The 20787-nt window shown below is 45.0% G+C and overlaps 1 protein-coding gene across 1 annotated transcript; it reads right to left on the bottom strand.

Annotated features, from left to right (window-relative positions):
• Window positions 1-8507: 8507 nt before the first annotated feature.
• LOC311120990 (cytoplasmic polyadenylation element-binding protein 4) lies at window positions 8508-20334 on the bottom strand. Its single transcript, XM_084195540.1, has 7 exons — window positions 20279-20334; window positions 15179-15355; window positions 13309-13398; window positions 13003-13121; window positions 12039-12153; window positions 11159-11340; window positions 8508-10937 (listed from the first exon to the last, which is right to left on the bottom strand). The coding sequence occupies exons 1-7, from the start codon at window positions 20283-20285 to the stop codon at window positions 10710-10712; spliced, it is 918 nt and encodes a 305-aa protein (XP_084051666.1). The 5' UTR covers window positions 20286-20334; the 3' UTR covers window positions 8508-10709.
• Between the last annotated feature and the right edge of the window lie 453 nt (window positions 20335-20787).

Here is a 20787-nt window from a genome sequence, read left to right as displayed (position 1 = left end):
TGTTTAGACCCTATTCACCTCCTGAGAATGACTTCATCCACAACACTGTACTGTACTCCTAACACGCTTAGTAAATACACTGGTGATTGTTGGTGCCATACCACTAAAAGCTTTATGCTGCACCATATTCCTTACCACGGGAGGCTGGTGGCACCTTAATTTGGGAGGATGGTCTCATGGTAATGGCTGGAGCAGAATAGGTGGAATGGCATCAAATGCATCAAACACATGGTTCATTCCAGCCATTATTATGAGCCGTCCTCCCCTCAGCAGCCTCCATTTACATTACATTTTAGTCATTTAGCAGACGCTCTTATCCAGAGCGACTTACAGTTAGTTAGTGCATACATTATTTTATTTTTTTCATACCCCCTGGTCCCTACATAGTGTGCTACTTTTGACCAGGGCCCATGGCTGTAGGAAGATGTTTAGAAGTTGGGGGTGCTTAAAAAAATATGTCTCCCCGCGCTGCTGATGACTATTTTCGTCCTCTACATACAGGAGTAATAAAGGCCCAGTGCACTTTTTTATTTGGATTTATCAGAGGGTACCACAGCACCCTCAAAAACCCTACTTCCTGTGGCTATGCCAGGGCCCATATGGCTCTGGTCAAAAGTAGTGCACTATAAAGGGAATAGGGCTCCATTTGGGACGTGTCATATCCTTCAACTCCTCTTACTATCGTTGTCATGCCTAGTACAGTATGTACAGTTGAAGTCGGAAGTTTACATACACTTAGGTTGGAATCATTAAAACTAGTTTTTCAACCACTCCACAAATTTCTTGTTAACAAACTATACTTTGTGCATGACACAGGTCATTTTTCCAACAATTGTTTACAGACAGATTATTTCACTTATAATTCACTGTATCACAATTCCAGTGGGTCAGAAGTTTACATACACTAAATTGACTGTGCCTTTAAACAGCATGGAAAATTCCAGAAAATGATGTCATGGCTTTATAAGATTCTGATAGGCTAATTGACATAATTTCAGTCAATTGGAGGTATACCTGTGGATATATTTCAAGGCCTACCTTCAAACTCAGTGCCTCTTTGCTTGACATCATGGGAAAATCAAAAGAAATCAGCCAAGACCTCAGAAAAAACATTGTAGACCTCGACAAGTCTGGTTCATCATTGGGAGCAATTTCCAAATGCCTGAAGGTACCACGTTCATCTGTACAAACAATAGTAGGCAAGTATAAACACCATGGGACCGCGCAGCCGTCATACCGCTCAGGAAGGAGACACGTTCTGTCTCCTAAAGATTAATGTACTTTGGTGCGAAAAGTGCAAATCAATCCCAGAACAACAGCAAAGGACCTTGTGAAGATGCTGGAGGAAACACATACAAAAGTATCTATATCCACAGTAAAACGAGTCCTATATCGACATAACCTGAAAGGCCGCTCAGCAAGGAAGAAGCCACTCCAAAACCGCCATAAAAAAGCCAGACCACGGTTTGCAACTGCACATGGGGACAAAGATCATACTTTTTTGAGAAATGTCCTCTGGTCTGATGAAACAAAAATAGAACTGTTTGGCCATAATGACCATCATTATGTTTGGAGGAAAAAGGGGGTTGCTTGCATGCCGAAGAACACCATCCCAACCGTGAAACATGGGGTGGCAGCATCATGCTGTGGGGGTGCTTTGCTGCAGGAGGGACTGGTGCACTTCACAAAATAGATGGCATCATGAGGAAGGAAAATTATGTTTATATATTGAAGCAACATCTCAAGACATCAGTCAGGAAGTTAAAGCTTGGTCGCAAGTGGGTCTTCCAAATGGACAATGACCCCAAGCATACTTCCAAAGTTGTGGCAAAATGGCTTAAGGACAACAAAATCAAGGTATTGGAGTGGCCATCACAAAGCCCTGACCTCAATCCTATAGAGAATTTGTGGGCAGAACTGAAAAAGTGTGTGCGAGCAAGGAGGCCTACAAACCTGACTCAGTTACACCAGCTCTGTCAGGAGGAATGGGCCAAAATTCACCCAATTTATTGTGGGAAGCTTGTGGAAGGCTACCCGAAACGTTTGACCCAAGTTAAACAATTTAAAGGCAATGCTACCAAATACTAATTGAGAGTATGTAAACTTCTGACCCACTGGGAATGTGATGAAAGAAATAAAAGCTTAAATAAATCATTCTCTACTATTATTCTGACATTTCACATTCTTAAAGTAAAGTGGTGATCCTAACTGACCTAAAACAGGGAATTTTTACTAGGATTAAATGTCAGGAATTGTGAAAAACTGAGTTTAAATGTATTTGGCTAAGGTGTATGTAAACTGCCGACTTCAACTGTAGCCTGAGTTACGTAGAGGTAGTATAACTGGGTACCTTTTCAAACATTGCTGTAACATATGCCTAACTGCATCAGCAAACCAAATGTATAATTGTGGTTGTTTATTAATGTACATTCACCGGCCATTTTATTAGGTACACCACCACGTTCACAAAAACAGATCGCTCCTACAGACAGTGAGTCACATGACCGTGCCTTGCTATATAAAGCAGGCAGACGGGCATCAAGGCATTCAGTTACTGTTTGATTGAACGTTAGAATTGACAAAACGATTGACCTAAGCGACTTTGAGCGTGGTATGATCGTCGGTGCCAGGCATGCCGGATCCACTATCTCAGAAACGGACGCCCTCCTGGGCTTGGGCACGACAGTGTCTAGGTCAGGGTTCGCCAACCCTGTTCCTGGAGAGGTACCCTCCTGTAGGTTTTCGCTCCAACCCCAGTTGTAACAACCTGATTCAGCTTACCAAACAGCTCATTATTAGAATCAGGTGTGCTAGATTAGGGTTGTGGTGAAAACTTAGTGGCCTGCGCAGTCCCAGACCTCAACCCAATAGAGCATCTTTGGGATGAGATGGAACTGGCTGTTCGCATCATGAATGTACCGCCGTCCAATCTGCAGAAACGGCGTGATGCTATTGTGTCAGCATGGACCAACATCCCTGTGGAACGTTTCCGACACCTTGTGGAATTCCCTGAAGAATACAGGCTGTTCTGGAGGCAACAGGGGGATCCGACCCGGTACTAGCTGGATATACCTAATAAACTGGCCGGTGAATGTATCTTCATGGTATCTACGAGACAGAGAAGGGTCATTCATGTGAGAAGCTACCATGTCATTAAGCCTGTGATAAATTATGTACGCTCAGCTGAAACATGCCTGATTACAGGTAGAGGTGAGACAGGAGGTAATGGGGACTCTTATACAGGTAGAGGAGAGAAGGTTAGGAGGTGATGGGGAATCATTACAGGTAGAGGAGAGACAGTTAGGAGGTAATGGGGAATCATTACAGCTAGAGGAGAGACAGTTAGGAGGTAATGGGGAATCATTACAGGTAGAGGAGAGACAGTTAGGAGGTAATGGGGAATCATAAAAGGTAGAGGAGCGACAGTTAGGAGGTAATGGGGAATCATTACAGGTAGAGGAGAGACAGTTGGGAGGTAATGGGGAATCATTACAGCTAGAGGAGAGACAGTTAGGAGGTAATGGGGAATCATTACAGGTAGAGGAGAGACAGTTAGGAGGTAATGGGGAATCATTACAGCTAGAGGAGAGACAGTTAGGAGGTAATGGGGAATCATTACAGCTAGAGGAGAGACAGTTAGGAGGTAATGGGGAATCATTACAGGTAGAGGAGAGACAGTTAGGAGGTAATGGGGACTCTTATACAGGTAGAGGAGAGAAGGTTAGGAGGTGATGGGGAATCATTACAGGTAGAGGAGAGACAGTTAGGAGGTAATGGGGAATCATTACAGGTAGAGGAGAGACAGTTGGGAGGTAATGGGGAATCATTACAGCTAGAGGAGAGACAGTTAGGAGGTAATGGGGAATCATTACAGGTAGAGGAGAGACAGTTAGGAGGTAATGGGGAATCATTACAGCTAGAGGAGAGACAGTTAGGAGGTAATGGGGAATCATTACAGGTAGAGGAGAGACAGTTAGGAGGTAATGGGGAATCATTACAGCTAGAGGAGAGACAGTTAGGAGGTAATGGGGAATCATTACAGCTAGAGGAGAGACAGTTAGGAGGTAATGGGGAATAATTACATGAAGCGGTGAAACACGGAAGGAGAGATAATAACCAGAGGTATGTGGTTGCTTAACATTTAGCTGCTGAGAAAGTAAGTGGGAGTCCCACAAAATGACCCATGAAATACAGGGAGAGGTGTAGTTGAATGTCTTACCAAACATTTACTATACCTTATTTAAAATATTCTAGATTAGATAGATGACTCTGTCAGTTGATCAAATATAGCTGTTTTTCTGTGTACCATGTGTATACTGTACAAGGCCAAACTCTAGAAAAATAATCATGTTGTGTGTTGTGACACACAGGGCAACACAACTGGCCTGTTAATACTACAGCTAATGATGCCTATAAATCAAAACAGTATGAAACTGCTCAACAATTTACATAGTCAATTGTGCATATTACACCTGCCATTATTTTGCTGTTAGGATAAGCAGAACCACATGTTGGCTGTGGGTTGTTAATTCACTAATAAATAGAGCTAATAAGGAGCAGGAAACAGAAACACATATGCTCTGTCCAAAAGTAGTGCACTATAAAGGGAATAGGGTGCCATTTAGGACACTTCCAGGCTCTACTGAGAACCTCTGACTGAGGAAGTTGAGCTGTGGCTGTGTATTCAACTTTTAGTTGGCTTTGTGTACAGTATTGTCTGTCTAACACACACACACACACACACACACACACACGAAATAGAGAGACACTTCCCTCTAGCGGAAAAAGAGGAGAGGTTCTCCATGAGGAAGAAGGGCTGTAGCAACAGCCTTCATACCCAGTAGTAGCTCCCCACGAGGGTTGGCTGACCTGCAATAGCTCACCAGACATAACAGAAATTAACAACACTTTCTCCTCAAGAAGTTGTTTTAATTGAGAACTCTTCTTTCCCCATGACAACAGTCAAAATCTGTGTGTTCCTAATCAAAACAAAACCAACATATAGTCAATTTCTTCAACCAGAGTCTATTAAAGACGTAACTAAAGGAACAGATTGTTGGAGATGTACAGTACAGGTTTAGTTACAGGTAACATAAATAACATCATATAAATAACTTAATCTTCATTCCATCTCAAATCAGCACATTTTCCAGGTAGTCCATAAATTTGGGCAAAACAAAATCATAGTAACATTTAAGGGAACAAAGAAAACTATTCCATTCCTGAGTTTGAGAGGGAAAGAGAAATTCCATAAACTATGTATCAATCCCAGATTGTAATCTAGTCTTCAATCTGAGTTCAATTTATAACCTGACCGCTCTGACTGAGGGATCCTCCCAATTGTCCCCAACACAGCCCACTGCTCTGGAGGAGAGGAGAGAGAAGTAACAACAGAGTTCTCTCGTTTCTTCTTGGACAGAGCGGGCTTGCTGTTACACTTCGTTAATTTGATCTTCTTTTTCGTTGACAACGCATCTCGTCTTCTCTGTGAGCTGGGCAACTGATCAAGTACTCTTTCGTTTGCTGACCATCTTTTTGACTACATCGTGAGGATTGAGATCCAAAATTTGGCAAGTAAACAGCCTTGAACTGAGCACCTGGCATCTTATTTCTACGCCTGTTTTTCAACAATAATTTAAAGCTAAAGTTATTAGCTAGATAAATGCTGCTGGCTAGCTAGGCCAGTACACTGACAGTCCCTCCAGACCGTACCCTACCTCGAGCAGTTAGGATTAGTTGCATGTGCCCAGTCTGTAAACAATCCATTGATCCAGTTAGAGAAGCAAGAACGATGAGAATGCAAGAACGCACAATAATTTCATTCTCAATTTAGCTGCTAATCACTTATTTGAACATTAGTGTTGTCACTCGCTGACCTAAATATTTGTACAATTTGCCACTGCCAACCAAATGGATTGATGAAAATAAGATCTTTGCCATACTGCATTGCAATGATTTATCTTTGCCAGAAGGTGGCGTTGCTGTCTTTTTCTGGGCGTTACCGTTTTTCTGGCAGAAATTGCATAGCACCTATTGCAGTGGCCTGCTGAGACCAGCACTTTCAAATACACTTTTCAAACCTCTAGGTATCGGTCGTTGTTGGTATCAGGAGCCAAAGGTCCGGGCTGGAGGATTGGATCTGCCTGAATCTATAAACAGCGCTGCCTGACCTGGTTCAGCACAGCAGGCCAGATGTGTCAGAAACCACTGCTCTGTCTGTCACACCATGACACACAACGGTTGTGGCCCAATTCTCTACCACTCTAGTCAAGTCAAATGCATTTAAAGTGCATTCAACAAGGGTCACAACACACTTTACACAATTAAAAAGAGGAACAAAACAATGTAAGGGGGGGGGGGGGGGGGGGGGGTTGTGAGGAGGAAGAACAATCTCCATGACTTTACATTTAAGTCATTTAGCAGACGCTCTTATCCAGAGCGACTTACAGTTAGTGAGTGCATACATTTTTTTTTTTTTTCCCCACTTACTCCCCTTCAAGGATTAAAAAGGAATGGACTGGTGTAATGTATCATATATGGTGGTAACAAACTCCCTTGAGGTAATTGATATAAATCCAATGTTTTTAAATCCATTAGGGGAGTTAAGTGTCCACTTTTAATAACAGAATGAGACATTGGATTGCATGAGTCAATAGTTTGTAGTAATTCATATTTGGTTGCAGGGTTCAAAAGGAATGTACTGATAAAAAATAACCTGTGCACGTTTTTCCTTTTCCAGTACATGTACACTTCTAGCAACACAAATGCCTTGCTTTCCTCAATAAATTGACTTCAACCACTGGTATCCTCACAGCTGAGTTTTATTCTTTCAACATCTCACATTACAAATACTTCAAATGTCATATGCATACAGTTATAAATAGTTGGCTGCAAATGATTAGATGACATTAGATAATGTTTTTTTTTTTTAACTTCAGTTCTACAAACCAACTATCAAAACTGACATCTGTTATTAGCACAACATAATTGGGGGGGGGGGGGGGGGGGGTATAAAAATCGTAACATAAATGTGAAATGACATAATAAAAATCAAGATGATGTCTCAAGTAAAAAAAGGTATATCAATAAATACAACCTTCCCAGCATACCATTAAAAACTATTGACATTTTTCGCAATCAAGTAATACTAACAGACATTATTCCTCTGAATGTGGCGCACAGTACAGCAATTAGAAAACCTAGACATCAACAAGTTCAACACATCACCCCAAAAAATATATAAATCTGATCCAAATGAAAGTTTTACATTTCAATTGAAAATATAACAAAACGCTAAACACATCAACTTAGTATATACAATGTTTTCTCAATCACAGTAGCATGGTAGTAGCAAAATAATTGAATAAGCACAAAACTAATGTTTAAAAATAAATTCAGTTATTTATATATATATATTAGTAGAAAGTTTCTTTTTTGTTTTACTTTGCAGACACCAGCATGAACAATAATAGACTGTGAGAAAATAATCATCATGTTTTAATGTTTACATGGTTTATATGGGTTTAAATGATTTACATTGCAGAAAGAGAAACTATTTTAGGAAAGAAGAAGTATTGCACATAATGGCTCGAAGTTAACTTGCAACATTAATCACATTCAAGTCTATGTCCCAAAGCATGCCACATCAAAGGGGTGGAGTGATCAAGTCTCTTTTAGGAAGAAGTGCTGTCTACATGGCTAAACTCATACAGGTGTTATCACTGTGGTATCCTGCATGTACAGCAGGCCTGCCTGCCTGCCTGCCTGCCTGTCTGCCTGCCTGCCTGCCTGTCTGTCTGTCTGTCTGCCTGCCCGCCTGTCTGTCTGCCTGCCTGCCTGCCTGCCTGTCTGCCTGTCTGCCTGTCTGCCTGCCTGCCTGCCTGCCTGCCTGCCTGCCTGCCCGCCTGTCTGTCTGCCTGCCCGCCTGTCTGTCTGCCCGCCCGTCTGCCCGCCTGTCTGCCCGCCTGCCTGCCTGTCTGCCTGCCCGCCTGTCTGCCTGCCTGCCTGCCTGTCTGTCTGCCTGCCCGCCTGTCTGTCTGCCCGCCCGTCTGCCTGCCCACCTGTCTGCCCGCCCGCCTGCCTGCCTGTCTGTCTGCCTGCCCGCCCGTCTGCCCGCCTGCCTGCCTGCCTGTCTGTCTGCCTGCCTGCCTGCCTGTCTGTCTGTCTGCCTGCCCGCCTGTCTGTCTGCCTGCCTGCCTGCCTGCCTGTCTGCCTGCCCGCCTGTCTGTCTGCCTGCCCGCCTGTCTGTCTGCCTGCCCGCCTGTCTGTCTGCCCGCCCGTCTGCCCGCCTGTCTGCCCGCCTGCCTGCCTGCCTGCCTGCCTGTCTGCCTGCCCGCCTGTCTGCCTGCCTGCCTGCCTGTCTGCCTGCCCGCCTGTCTGTATGTCTGCCCGCCCGTCTGCCTGCCCACCTGTCTGCCCGCCCGCCTGCCTGCCTGCCTGCCCGCCCGTCTGCCCGCCTGTCTGCCCGCCTGCCTGCCTGCCTGCCTGTCTGTCTGCCTGCCCGCCTGTCTGTCTGCCCGCCTGTCTGTCTGCCCGCCCGTCTGCCTGCCCACCTGTCTGCCCGCCCGCCTGCCTGCCTGTGAGGGAGGCAGACCTTTGGTGAGAAAAATAGGCTAGATATTAGGAGGTGATCTGAAAGAGAAGAGAAAACTAAAAACTCATACAAAAATAAAAAGGAGAGAGATCTAGTGCATTACAATAGTTTCCTGCATTAACACTAGTCAATAGTCATGTTGTTATTCTGTATTACGTCATGCATGCCTAGAATAACTGGAACGTTCTGGAACCTTCAGGTAGTTCCAGAATGAGAATCTAAATAGTTTTTAGAACACCGGTCATCATTCACTCTGATGATACAAGAGAATAAGGGTTCACTCATCCACCCAAGTCAAAAGATGTCCCCTAGATTTTCCTTACTCACTACAAGCTGAATATATGTTTCAAGACTATCAAAATAAGTTCTGAAAGGTCTTGTCATGCCTTAAGATCCAGTACTTATGGTTTATTATTATGAAAGAGAAGTCTGTACATGATTGGCTAACCATCCGTAGCCTGGCTGTTTATCTTTCCTCTACACAATCACACCAATGCACCAGACAATTTAAAATTTACCAGCACTTAAATATATAAAAAGCTAAATTGAAAATTATATTAATATCATTAATTTTTTCTTTTTAAATTAAGTTTTACAATAAATGCAGATCTCTTAGTAACAAAGGTACAAAATTATTTTTCACCAAGTGAAAAAAATGAGGTATTGCAAAAGGAGTTATCCCATCTTGTGAAAAATGTGCCTAAAATGACTATTGAAAAAAATATTTAGAAAAGTAGTGCATAATAAATGTATATATGTTCATGACAAAATAATCAGCTATAAAACACTGTACAAAAATTAGCAGGCCATGTATAAAATAATATCTTTATCTCTGTGACAGCAAATTCTTCAAAGAGTGTCCAGCTACTAACATATTCATCCTCCACAGCTAGGATCCACTAGCGTATCCATTCGCCACAGCTCGGATCTACCTCTACACTCCAGTCATGGTAGAGAGAGTGCATCAGATCACCATTAGTCTAGCCTGGTAGTCCAGTCTGTGTGTGCTTTAGCCAACTCCTCTCTGTGTTAATTAGCTGGACAACGATAGCCAGAGGAGTTGGTTAAACACTAAAGCACATACAGGACAGGACCAGGCTACATACTATGAGTCACTCAGGGAACACTGTAGCTAGCTACCACTGTACTGTGCATTCCTACTAGTACTACAACATTAGCATGTTAGCGTCCAGTGCTAATATCCCTGACAATATAAAGTGAGCTAATACTACTGCCAATACCTGAGCCCTGCCTAGACAGCTAGGGCTGTAGTCTTTATCAGCTGAAACCTGTCTTTCCAATGACTGTTTCCTCCCCCCTCTCTGCAATTCAACAACTTAAACAGCACTAGCCTTCCTGACCTTCTGAACCTGAAAATGGAGTCTTATAGTCCTTATACCCCTCAGCTAATCAACTTGCGTTGATCACTTGTTTTTAGGCCAATCTTTGGTTTGCCCATTTTGGCTACAAAGAGTCAATTTAAACCATGATCTAGAAACACATGCCAGTAATCGCTGCCAGGCCCGAGACCAAGGGGAGAATGTTTTCTGAAATAATCCTGTATGTACTCTGAACAGTTTATTTATGATGAAGGGAATTCTCGGTCAGTCTGCCCTTCCGCAGTGGTTTTCTTTGACTATTGTACTTTAACCCGACCAGTTGCTCTCAACCTTTGGTTAACGATACAAATATCAATCTAATCCTGCAAATTAACAAAAATAAGTGCACCCTTCTAAAACGCAACTGTTCTGGTTAATATACTGATTGAGGTGCAGCACATACCTCACTGAAATGTTATATGTTACTCTTGACAACAAATGTAAGCAGCTTCGCTAGCTAACGTGAGAAAATAAAATATAGTCAAGTCAGAAGAAACATTTCTTTTCATATCTAATAACGCATCCAAGTACTCATGCACACCTTAAATTCAAAACGGGATTTCTTTCACTTAGTTGTCCTTCTTCGCATTTACTGGTCTGAGAAGAAGTTCCGATTAAAATAATAAAGATTAAATTAAGTTTTTAAGTTTCTTTTCCAAACTAAATAGGAACCAGCAAAAATAAAAGTGCATTTATTTTCTACAACATAGCCCGTCACCCTCCCCTCCCAACCCTCCCTAGTTCCACCTGAAGGATATGTGTCGGGGCCGGTCTCCCCCCTCCTTGACCAGTGGCTTGTGGAACTCTCGTCCGGCCCGGGAGTGGATGGCTGCCCAGCAGTATTCACAGTAGTACTGGAGACAGGTGACGTTAGCGCAGAAGAAGGGAGCAAACTTCCCCCCACAGCGCGTCCCCTGGCACTCATCACACAGCTGGTCATCCAGCACGTATGGCTTCACTTCCACCTGGGGGAGAGGGGGGAGGACCGAAGGGGGAGAGGGGGGAGAAGGAGGGGAGATTAAACATTTACCCAGATTGAATGGGACAAAAGAGAAACTAGAGGGGAGAAGCTCATACCCAGCTCCATTTTGGACCTTAGCTATTGTGTGCGTGAGGTCTTCTTCTCCTGGACAAAATGCATGGCGTATGTGGCTCCGCTAAACTACCAAAGACCAGACTGACTCACCCGTTTGTCGATCTCGCCGTGCTGCAGCTGAATGAATCGAGCGCTGATAGCAGCGATGTAGCTCTGCTGATTGGAGAATGCCACACGGCCCGCTCCTTTAGGGTACTTTAGTTCGGGGTCTGTGTCGATGCCAGCGTAACACACTCCTCCGTACAGACGATCCATTATCATGGCCAGCTCCACTGGAACAAGGACATTACATATAGGCTTTATGATGTGACCTCTCCCTCTCCTCCCCCGTCCTCTCCCTCTCCTCCCCCGCCCTCTCCCTCTCCTCCCCCCGTCCTCTCCCTCTCCTCCCCCGCCCTCTCCCTCTCCTCCCCCCGTCCTCTCCCTCTCCCTCTCCTCCCCCGCCCTCTCCCTCTCCTCCCCCGTCCTCTCCTCCCCCGTCCTCTCCTCCCCCCTGTCCTCCCCCCGTCCTTCCCCTCTCCCTCTCCTCCCCCCGTCCTCTCCCTCTCCCTCTCCCGCCCTCTCCCTCTCCTCCCCCGCCCTCTCCCTCTCCTCCCCCGCCCTCTCCCTCGCCTCCCCCGTCCTCTCCCTCTCCTCCCCCGCCCTCTCCTCCCCCGCCCTCTCCCTCTCCCGTCCTCTCCCTCTCCTCCCCCGTCCTCTCCTCCCCCGTCCTCTCCCTCTCCTCCCCCGCCCTCTCCCTCTCCTCCCCCGCCCTCTCCCTCTCCTCCCCCGTCCTCTCCCTCTCCTCCCCCCTGTCCTCCCCCCGTCCTCTCCCTCTCTCCTCCCCCTCTCTCCTCCCCCGTCCTCTCATTCCTCCCTCCCCTTTTCTCCCCCATTCCTCCCTCCCTCCTCCTTTCCCCCATTCCTCCCTCGTTACCTGCTCCTCTCGCTCTCCCCCCCATTCCTCACACATAAAACCCCAGTCCAGTACCTGCACGTAGAGGACGTGGCACCCCCCCTACGAAGATGGTCTTCCTGGGGTCCAGAGGCTGAGAGCCGTCCATCACAAAGTCACTGTCATTCAGATTCCAGGGACGGATCTGGACCTAGAGGAACACAGAGGAATGGCCAGACAATGTTCAGATAACACCCATATAACGCTCAACCAACATCTATAAAAGGCTGTAACAAATTCCATATAACGTCTGTAAAATAATCTTTCAATGTCCATACAACTAGATGTGAACTACGTGAGATGACTGGGCTGAACTAGGAGAGAGGACTGGGCTGAACTAGGTGAGAGGACTGGGCTGAACTAGGTGAGAGGACTGGGCTGAACTAGGTGAGAGGACTGGGCTGAACTAGGTGAGAGGACTGGGCTGAACTAGGAGAGAGGACTGGGCTGAACTAGGAGAGAGGACTGGGCTGAACTAGGAGAGAGGACTGGGCTGAACTAGGTGAGAGGACTGGGCTGAACTAGGTGAGAGGACTGGGCTGAACTAGGAGAGAGGACTGGGCTGAACTAGGAGAGAGGACTGGGCTGAACTAGGAGAGAGGACTGGGCTGAACTAGGAGAGAGGACTGGGCTGAACTAGGAGAGAGGACTGGGCTGAACTAGGAGAGTGGACTGGGCTGAACTAGGAGAGTGGACTGGGCTGAACTAGGAGAGTGGACTGGGCTGAACTAGGAGAGTGGACTGGGCTGAACTAGGAGAGTGGACTGGGCTGAACTAGGTGAGTGGACTGGGCTGAACTAGGTGAGTGGACTGGGGAGATCTCACAACTATTTATACCAGCAGCGCTAGACTGACAAGGAGGACAGACAACTCCCACCAAGAAGTTTAATTACAGTGAAAAACATTTTTAAATACTGCCTGGGAGACTCAAACAGTTGGACTGGCTCGTGTGAGACAGACACACACACACAGACAGACACAGACGTAAAGCTCCACTCACAGGCTTGTCCTTGATGGTGGGGCTGGAGACACAGAGGTAGAGCTTGCCATCCTCTTCGATACAGGCATCAATCAGAGCCTGGACAGAGCTCTCGTCTTGGAACAGTAAGAATGCATAACCTAGAGAGGGGAAAGAACGCGCTCAATACTCTCATGACCTTCATCTATTTCCCTTCATTCCTAGGGCCCTGAGTATTCCCTTCATTCCTAGGGCCCTGAGTATTCCCTTTATTCCTAGGGCCCTGAGTATTCCCTTCATTCCTATGCCCTGAGTATTTCCTGGCCAATGTGACCATATCAGACTCACCTTTGGGTGGGAAATAGGACTTGCTCTCAGCCTTGTGGGGCCAATCGACAAACAGGTGACCGAACCGGCGGAAACTGGCGGTGATCTCATCTGAGAATGAAAGAGTCAAAGCTAGTCAGCTACAGTGGGGGAAAAAAAGTATTTAGTCAGCCACCAATTGTGCAAGTTCTCCCACTTAAAAAGATGAGGCCTGTAATTTTCATCATAGGTACACGTCAACTATGACAGACAAATTGAGAAAACTAAATCCAGAAAATCACATTGTAGAATTTTTAATGAATTTATTTGCAAATGATGGTGGAAAATAAGTATTTGGTCACCTACAAACAAGCAAGATTTCTGGCTCTCACAGACCTGTAACTTCTTCTTTAAGAGGCTCCTCTGTCCTCCACTCATTACCTGTATTAATGGCACCTGTTTGAACTTGTTATTATTATAAAAGACACCTGTCCACAACCTCAAACAGTCACACTCCAAACTCCACTATGGCCAAGACCAAAGAGCTGTCAAAGGACACCAGAAACAAAATTGTAGACCTGCACCAGGCTGGGAAGACTGAATCTGCAATAGGTAAGCAGCTTGGTTTGAAGAAATCAACTGTGGGAGCAATTATTAGGAAATGGAAGACATACAAGACCACTGATAATCTCCCTCGATCTGGGGCTCCACGCAAGATCTCACCCCGTGGGGTCAAAATGATCACAAGAACGGTGAGCAAAAATCCCAGAACCACACGGGTGGACCTAGTGAATGACCTGCAGAGAGCTGGGACCAAAGTAACAAAGCCTACCATCAGTAACACACTACGCCGCCAGGGACTCAAATCCTGCAGTGCCAGACGTGTCCCCCTGCTTAAGCCAGTACATGTCCAGGCCCGTCTGAAGTTTGCTAGAGTGCATTTGGATGATCCAGAAGAGGATTGGGAGAATGTCATATGGTCAGATAAAACCAAAATAGAACTTTTTGGTAAAAACTCAACTCGTCGTGTTTGGAGGACAAAGAATGCTGAGTTGCATTCAAAGAACACCATACCTACTGTGAAGCATGGGGGTGGAAACATCATGCTTTGGGGCTGTTTTTCTGCAAAGGGACCAGGACGACTGATCAGTGTAAAGGAAAGAATGAATGGGGCCATGTATCATGAGATTTTGAGTGAAAACCTCCTTCCATCAGCAAGGGCTTTGAAGATGAAACGTGGCTGGGTCTTTCAGCATGACAATGATCCCAAACACACCGCCCGGGCAACGAAGGAGTGGCTTCGTAAGAAGCATTTCAAGGTCCTGGAGTGGCCTAGCCAGTCTCCAGATCTCAACCCCATAGAAAATCTTTGGAGGGAGTTGAAAGTTTGTGTTGCCCAGCGACAGCCCCAAAACATCACTGCTCTAGAGGAGATCTGCATGGAGGAATGGTCCAAAATACCAGCAACAGTGTGTGAAAACCTTGTGAAGACTTACAGAAAACGTTTGACCTGTGTCATTGCCAACAAAGGGTATATAACAAAGTATTGAGAAACTTTTGTTATTGACCAAATACTTATTTTCCACCATAATTTGCAAAAAAATGCATAAAAAATCCTACAATGTGATTTTCTGGAAAAAGAAATCTCATTTTGTCTGTCATAGTTGACGTGTACCTATGATGAAAATTACAGGCCTCATCTTTTTAAGTGGGAGAACTTGCACAATTGGTGGCTGACTAAATACTTTTTTCCCCCCACTGTACACAGGCTCTTTAGTACACAGCCTCTAAGCCTCTATGACATCATATGTCGGGGCCACTAACATAGAAAACACAGACGCCTCTCAAACCATTGTTTTTAACCCAAGAACAACATTGTAGAAGGTGTATTATTCTGTTAATCGATCAATACCTTCGTCTATATCGGGTGGCAGTCCTCCGACAAACACCTTGCGTGAGTATCTCTCCACTCGCTCTCCGTTGAGGTGCGGGAAACAGTGGGCGGATCCTAAACCAGGAAGTCCCTGGTCACCTGACTCGTCCTCTCCGAAGGAGCGCTCGTCCTCCATGGGGAACAGGTTACTGTGACCTGGAGGGCGGAGAGAGAGAAATCAGTGGAGATGAGATACTTATTTCACACCATCAGGCCAACCCAAAACGTACTAACCCAGACACCCTGATGAAGACGTAAGCCGACATGCATTGGTGTATTTTAATGTCTTAGCCCATACATTAAAGGCTTTTAAACTTTCAAACCCATGCAAGTGCCTGAACTTTTTATGCCACTTAGCACCCATTTGAGGTTATACATTTTCCTCTTCAAACCGTACTGTGCTGGCTCCAATATTTAATTTTCACATTGTCCCTTCCAGCAATTATTGTGAATGTTTAACCAGGCCAGCTCAGTACAGCTTGGGTTTAACCAGGCCAGCTCAGTCCAGCTTGGGATTAACCAGGCCAGCTCAGTCCAGCTTTGGTTTAACCAGGCCAGCTCAGTCCAGCTTTGGTTTAACCAGGCCAGCTCAGGTTTAACCAGGCCAGCTCAGTACAGCTTGGGTTTAACCAGGCCAGCTCAGTACAGTTTGGGATTAACCAGGCCAGCTCAGTCCAGCTTGGCTCAGCTCTGTTTGACTCAGTCGTGGAAAAAGGGTAAGATTGTATCCAAATAAATACACTTACAATAAAATTCTGAAATAGGTTCTTCAATTGCGATACATTGATTGGAATCAAAATAACTCAAATGAGGGATTTATTTTTCATTGTGATGAAGACAAAAAAGAACCATGATCATGAAACCAACCATGATTTCCTCAAGCACTTGCAACATAACGTTTTGCTAAAGTCCAGTGACAAGCCACCACAGCCAGGTCACAAAAGCACAGCAGGAAACAGGCAGTATACAATCATGTCAGGTCATATTTTTTTGCTGTCGCGCTGCACAGATGATCACACCTCACAACAAACACAAGCGTTGAACGTTATACGAGTAAGACATTTAAGCATGTTAACCCCCACAAGGCTGCCGGCCCAGACGGCATCCTTAGCCGCGTCCTCAGAGCATGCGCAGACCAGCTGGCTGGTGTGTTTACGGACATATTCAATCTCTCCCTATCTCAGTCTGCTGTCCCCACATGCTTCAAGATGGCCACCATTGTTCCTGTACCTAAGAAAGCAAAGGTAACTGAACTAAATGACTATCGCCCTGTAGCACTCACCTCTGTCATCATGAAGTGCTTTGAGAGACTAGTCAAGGATCATATCACCTCTACCTTACCTGTCACCCTAGACCCACTTCAATTTGCTTACCGTCCCAATAGATCCACAGACGATGCAATCGCCATCACACTGCCCTATCCCATCTGGACAAGAGGAATACCTATGTAAGAATGCTGTTCATTGACTATAGCTCAGAATTCAACACCATAGTACCCTCCAAGCTCATCATTAAGCTCGAGGCCCTGGATCTGAACACCGCCCTGTGCAACTGGGTCCTGGATTCCTGACGGGCCGCCCCAGGTGGTGAAGGTAGGAAACAACATCACCACTTCGCTGATCCTCAACACTGAGGCTCCACAAGGGTGTGTGCTCAGCCCCCTCCTGTACTCCCTGTTCACCCATGACTGTGTGGCCAAGCATGCCTTCCAACTCAATCATCAAGTTTGCAGACGACACAACAGTAGTAGGCTTGATTACCAACAATGACGAGACAGCCTACAGGGAGGAGGTGAGGGCTCTGGGAGTGTGGTGCCAGGAAAATAACCTCTCACTCAACGTCAACAAAACAAAGGAGATGATCATGGACTTCAGGAAACAGCAGAGGGTGGTGGAAAGCTTCAAGTTCCTTGGCGTACACATCACTGACAAACTGAAATGGTCCACCCACGCAGACAGTGTGGTGAAGAAGGCGCAACAGAGCCTCTTTGGCTTGGCACCTAAAACCCTCACAAACTTTTACAGCTGCACAATTGAGAGCATCCTGTCGGGCTGTTTCACCGCCTGGTACGGAAACTGCACCACCCGCAACCGCAGGGCTCTCCAGAGGGTGGTGCGGTCTGCAGAACGCATTACCGGGGGCAAACTACCCACCCTCCAGGACACCAACAGCACCCGATGTCACAGGAAGGCCAAAAAGATAATCAAGGACATGAACCACCCGAGCCACTGCCTGTTCATCCCACTATCATCCAGAAGGTGAGGTCAGTACAGGTGCATCAAAGCTGGGACAGAGAGAATGTAATACAGCTTCTATCTCAAGGCCATCAGACTGTTAAATAGCCATCACTAGCACATTAGAGGCTGCTGCTGCCACTTGAAATCACTGGCCACTTTAAGAAATGGAACACTAGTGACTTTAATAATGTTTACATATCTTGCATTACCCATCTCATCTCAACAAAACCAGCTAAAAATATTGACACAAGAAGCAACCTTATATCACACAGTCAACTCTAGTCATTTAGTACCTTCGCCCTTCTGCGGTTCTCACTTTTAAACATTGCACAGTGTTCAACACAATGCTCTTATGTCATCATTTGATCTGATCAGTGAATGCCATTTTTCTAAAGTAATCTGGTATCAGATCATTTCAACCCATCTAATCTGGTATCAGATCATTTCAACCCATATACTGTATTCTATAATATTCTACTGCATCTTAGTCCATGCCGCTCTGTCATTGCTTGTCCATATACAGTGGGGAGAACAAGTATTTGATACACTGCCGATTTTGCAGGTTTTCCTACTTACAAAGCATGTAGAGGTCTGTAATTTTTATCATACGTACACTTCAACTGTGAGAGACGGAATCCAGAAAATCACATGGTATGATTTTCAAGTAATACATTTGCATTTTATTGCATGACATAAGTATTTGATCACCTACCAACCAGTAAGAATTCCATCTCTCACAGACCTGTTCGTTTTTCTTTAAGAAGCCCTCCAGTTCTCCACTCATTACCTGTATTAACTGCACCTGTTTGAACTCGTTACCTGTATAAAAGACACCTGTCCACACACTCAATCAAACAGACTCCAACCTCTCCACAATGGCCAAGACCAGAGAGCTGTGTAAGGACATCAGGGATACAATTGTAGACCTGCACAAGGCTGGGATGAGATACAGGACAATAGGCAAGCATCTTAGTGAGAAGGCAACAACTGTTGGCGCAATTATTAGAAAATGGAAGAAGTTCAAGATGACGGTCAATCACCCTCGGTCTGGGGCTCCATGCAAGATCTCACCTTGTGGGGCATCAATGATCATGAGGAAGGTGAGGGATCAGCCCAGAACTACACGGCAGGACCTGGTCAATGACCTGAAGAGAGCTGGGACCACAGTCTCAAAGAAAACCATTAGTAACACACTACGCCGTCATGGATTAAAATCCTGCAGCGCACGCAAGGTCCCCCTGCTCAAGTCAGCGCATGTCCAGGCCCGTCTGAAGTTTTCCAATGACCATCTGGATGATCCAGAGGAGAAATGGGAGAAGGTCATGTGGTCTGATGAGACAAAAATAGAGCTTTTTGGTCTAAACTCCACTCGCCGTGTTTGGAGGAAGAAGAAGGATGAGCACAACCCCAAGAACACCATCCCAACCGTGAAGCATGGAGGTGGAAACATCATTCTTTGGGGATGCTTTTCTGCAAAGGGGACAGAACGACTGCACCGTATTAAGGGGAGGATGGATAGGGCCATGTATCGCGAGATCTTGGCCAACAACCTCCTTCCCTCAGTAAGAGCACTGAAGATGGGTCGTGGCTGGGTCTTCCAGCATGACATCGACCCGAAACACACAGCCAGGGCAACTAAGGAGTGGCTCCGTAAGAAGCATCTCAAGGTCCTGGAGTGGCCTAGCCAGTCTCCAGACCTGAACCCAATAGAACATCTTTGGAGGCAGCTGAAAGTCCGTATTGCCCAGCGACAGCCCCGAAACCTGAAGGATCTGGAGAAGGTCTGTATGGAGGAGTGGGCCAAAATCCCTGCTGCAGTGTGTGCAAACCTGGTCAAGACCTACAGGAAACGTATGATCTCTGTAATTGCAAACAAAGGTTTCTGTACCAAATATTAAGTTCTGCATTTCTGATGTATCAAATACTTATGTCATGCAATAAAATGCAAATGAATTACCTAAAAATCATACAATGTGATTTTCTGGATTTTTGTTTTAGATTCCGTCTCACAGTTGAAGTGTACCTATGATAAAAATTACAGACCTCTACATGCTTTGTAAGTAGGAAAACCTGCAAAATGGGCAGTGTATCAAATACTTGTTCTCCCCACTGTATGTATATATTAAATTCCATTCCTTACTTAGATTTGTGTGTATTGGGTATATGTTGTGAAATTGTTAGATATTACTTGTTAGATATTACTGCACTGTCGGAGCTAGAAGCACAAGCATTTAGCTACACCCGCAACAACACGTGTATGTGACAAATAACATTTGATTTGTTTGGATTACTATTGCAATCTGTGAGACGGTCAGTCAGCACGACTGCAATAAAGACGACCTGGAACTCTACCATACTTTATAGTATTTGGATTGAATTCATACATTTTATTGTGATGTTTAAAAAATATATTAATTTCAAATCCTCCCTGGGGACTTAAGAAGTCTTCCTCTGCAGGTTCAGTCGGGGCCTAGAGAACAGTTGCATCTGAAATGGCACCCTATTCCACCTGGGTGCCATTTCAGACATAGCGAGGCCAAACCAGACAGACAGCATGTACTGTGTAATGGATGCTTTGCAAATAATGACATGATGTAGGCTAAAACATGATGTAGGCTAAAACATGAAGACATTTGGGGTTTGGCTTTACCTCGTCTTCTGCCATAGCTCCTAGCTGCATGTAAAACAAGACAAAAACCTTCATAACAACTCTTAACAGCACAGGGTTACAACATAATGTACACCCCATGAACAATTGCATCCAATTTACTACCTCTATTGTGAATGGCTGAAAAAAGCTATACACTTTATAGCATTGAAGCAAAATATAAAATGTCCATACCATTCATGGGCAATGATCCGTCTCCGCCCTGGTGAGAGAAACCATAGCGACCTGGAGAGGAAGAGACAGTAGTCAGAATATGCATATTATTTTGCCTTCTAAATCCATATTCCAACATTCTCACTCCATATATTCACCATATTCTAACTCCATATATCCACCATATTCGAACATCCTAATTCCATATTTATCCACCATATTCTAACATTATAACTCCATATATCCAACATATTCTAACTATTTATCCACCATATTCTAACTCCATATCCACCAAATTCTAACTCCATATCCACCAAATTCTAACTCCATATCCACCAAATTCTAACATCCTAATTCCATATTTATCCACCATATTTCAAACATTCTAAATCCATATTTCAAACATTCTAAATCGATATATCCACCAAATTCTAACTCCATATATCCACCATATTCTAACTCCATATCCACCATATTCTAACTCCATATCCACCATATTCTAACTCCATATCCACCATATTCTAACTCCA

This window comes from Coregonus lavaretus (genome assembly GCF_964263955.1).
Source record: "Coregonus lavaretus genome assembly, contig: HAP1_SCAFFOLD_4512, whole genome shotgun sequence".
Lineage (NCBI taxonomy): Eukaryota > Metazoa > Chordata > Actinopteri > Salmoniformes > Salmonidae > Coregonus > Coregonus lavaretus.
The sequence above is the reverse complement of the archived record's forward strand: the minus strand, read 5'-3'. Positions and strand labels throughout refer to the sequence as shown.